This window comes from Ruditapes philippinarum, unplaced genomic scaffold (assembly GCF_026571515.1).
Source record: "Ruditapes philippinarum isolate M1 unplaced genomic scaffold, ASM2657151v2 ctg4721_1_1_1_1, whole genome shotgun sequence".
Taxonomy (NCBI): domain Eukaryota; kingdom Metazoa; phylum Mollusca; class Bivalvia; order Venerida; family Veneridae; genus Ruditapes; species Ruditapes philippinarum.
The window spans coordinates 87,752-90,347 of NW_026856658.1; the positions used below are offsets into that span (position 1 = coordinate 87,752).

At 31.9% G+C, this 2,596-nt stretch overlaps 1 protein-coding gene across 1 annotated transcript; it reads left to right on the forward strand.

Moving 5' to 3' along the window:
• The first annotated feature begins 1,168 nt into the window (after positions 1 to 1,168).
• LOC132747229 (cytotardin-like) lies at positions 1,169 to 2,596 on the forward strand. The gene is made up of 2 exons (XM_060736558.1): positions 1,169 to 1,231; positions 1,365 to 2,596. Exons 1-2 carry the CDS (start codon positions 1,211 to 1,213, stop codon positions 2,178 to 2,180), a joined length of 837 nt encoding a protein of 278 aa, XP_060592541.1. The 5' UTR covers positions 1,169 to 1,210; the 3' UTR covers positions 2,181 to 2,596.

The following is a 2,596-nucleotide window of genomic DNA, read 5'->3' on the forward strand; positions in this document are numbered from 1 at the left end:
GCTTGAGGTTTAAACATAACTTTGAGACTAGATTTAAAAGTGAAGACACGTGACAAATATGATCATCTTATTATTAGAAACAAAAAAGTATCCCTTATAGTTGGTTGAGACTGAAACAAAACCAGAAATGTCAAATAAGTCCCCCTTACATAATGAATACAAACGTAAGGTTGTTAAGTAAGTTTGAATGGAAAAACGATATGTAAACTGAACTATGAACATGGAAATTGTTTTGGCATAAAAGGTCATAGTTACCTTGGGAGTTAACCCCATAACCTCCAAAACAATAGGAGTCATGTACAACACAAGACAAATGCATTTTTGAAGTCTGAGAGCAGGGGGCCATGAGTTGTAGAGCTATTGGTTTGAAACTGTTTAAAGGTACAAGGTTAATTTGATCATGACCTTGGAGCCTACGACCCGACACCAACAACAAAAACGGTCATTTACTGTCCAAGGACAAAACACCTTTAAGAGGTTTAAGAGTCTAAGGGTTGTCGCGTTATAGCACCTAAAGGTCAATGTGAGATTGACCGTTAAGCCATCGACCCAAAAAATGAGAAAAATGCTCTTGAAAGATGGGCGCTTAAAGCACATGGTTTATCGTGTGATTGGTAATAAACCGTTTTCAAGGTCTCACTTAACCTCGAAACATTTGATAACATAAACCAGTTCGTTCTGCTAGCTGTTACTTTGTAAAAGTAAGAGAAGAAATATCTAAGTACATATAAACTTAGTATGAACAATTGCAGCTGACATAAAGAACTTAAAATAGATTAATTAATGTAAACCAAGTAACATGATACCATATGTATTATAACGGGTTTTGAGGACATACATTGGCATAAGTGAACACGAACAAAAGACTTTCTCGAAAAAATACAAAAGTAAGAAGAATATGCTATACAGAGAACTAAAGATATTCCTCAGATAAATCAAGAATCATCAAATTTTGGACCAAATCATTTTCCGATATCAAAACAGGATTATTATTTTTATGTTATATATGTTACGATTATATGTAAAGCTACAATACAAATAACAAATGGTTTGACATGATTGCAGAACAAAGTATAAGTTGTTGTTGTTGTTGAACTAGAAGTAGAAGTAAAGAATAATGAAGCTACATTTTGAATGAAAATGACGATTAAATTCTTATTTTCTTTGTAGTTCAAGAATTTATTTTAATGGACAGATAGGATAAAGAATCATGGCTGCAGGGGACTCAGAGGTAAACCTTTCATACGTTTTAATTATCCAATAACTTGATTATTCACAAATAAACATATATGCGCTTTTATTAAAATACGTATTCAAAGGTGTGTTTCAATCTTTAGTGTACTAATGGTGGTCACTTATTTCAGGATTCCGGTTTTATGAACATAACAGGAAGGAAAAAAGTTCTAACGAAGAAGGCAAAAGGCAAAATACATATTAAATCGACAACTGATTTAAAGGCAAACAGAACAACAGATAAAACTGCAAATGAAAATGAAAGTTTCCCACAGGAAAAAGAGGAAATTATCAAAATGTATCAATGTCGTATTGACATGGAATTTGACGATCTCAAGAAGCTAAGAGAAAAAACTTTAGCACTCCTTTCTTTGCAAAGAAATGTAATTGAACGTTTAGAAAAGGAAATACAAGAACTCGAAGCGAGAATAAGAGCACTAGAGAAAAGTGAACAAGAGTTAAAAAATCAGTTGATGAAGGCACAAAAAGGTGGTAAAACTGGATCTGATGATAACCATACAGAAATAGGAAAACATAGGGAAGAGATAAATGGATTAAAAAATACAATAGCTGAAAAGGAAAAAGAACTACAAAAAAGTAAAGAAACCCAATCATTCCTGTCAGTTGAATTTAAAAAACTAAACGAAGAAATGACAACCATGAAAGATGATCTTATGCAAAAGCACGAAGAAGTTATGATAAATATGAAAAATGATATCACTAAAAAGCATGAAGAAGACATGGCAGCCATGAAAGCAGAATTTACGAAACAAAATGAAGAAGTGCTTGAACAGGGTAAACGTTTACAGAACATGTTTACTGAATTTTCAAAGCAGATGTCTCAAAAAGACCAAGATCAGGTACAAGATAGAAAAGAAAACAAACCAATAAATGTAAAAAAAATCAGTACAAAAACAACCCTTAAATTCTGGAGTGGAGACAATTAATAAAAGCAATTGCTCTGATATTGGCAATTAAGAAAATCTTTAATTATCTTTATTAATGTTAATGTACAAATATTGTTGTCATCTTACTTGTTATCTATTTTATTTAAAGGAAAACCAGTTTATTTAAGGTTTAGCTTCTAAACGAATCATTCTACATTAAGCACTTCTTACTCGCATGTAAGACTGTTAATACATGACATATTAAGCTTGTATGTACCTCATGGATTTGTTGAACATAGTAAATGATTCCAATTTGCATATTTTTGTTTCTAGAATAGTGTTGCTTAATCATGATTGTTTGATAGACTTTCCACTGGAATTGCTATACTGGCATGCTCTCTTTATTTCAATTGACATTTCAAAGGCAATAATAACCTTGATGGCTTGTGTCAATGTGTCATTGTAAGGTCAATAAA

What these genes read in the sequence shown, in the direction of transcription:
- LOC132747229 (XM_060736558.1), top strand. Translation starts at nt 1,211, where the DNA reads ATGGCTGCAGGGGACTCAGAG. An exon ending in TGGCTGCAGGGGACTCAGAG is followed by an intron (nt 1,232 to 1,364) that starts GTAAACCTTTCA and finishes CACTTATTTCAG; the next exon opens with GATTCCGGTTTTATGAACAT.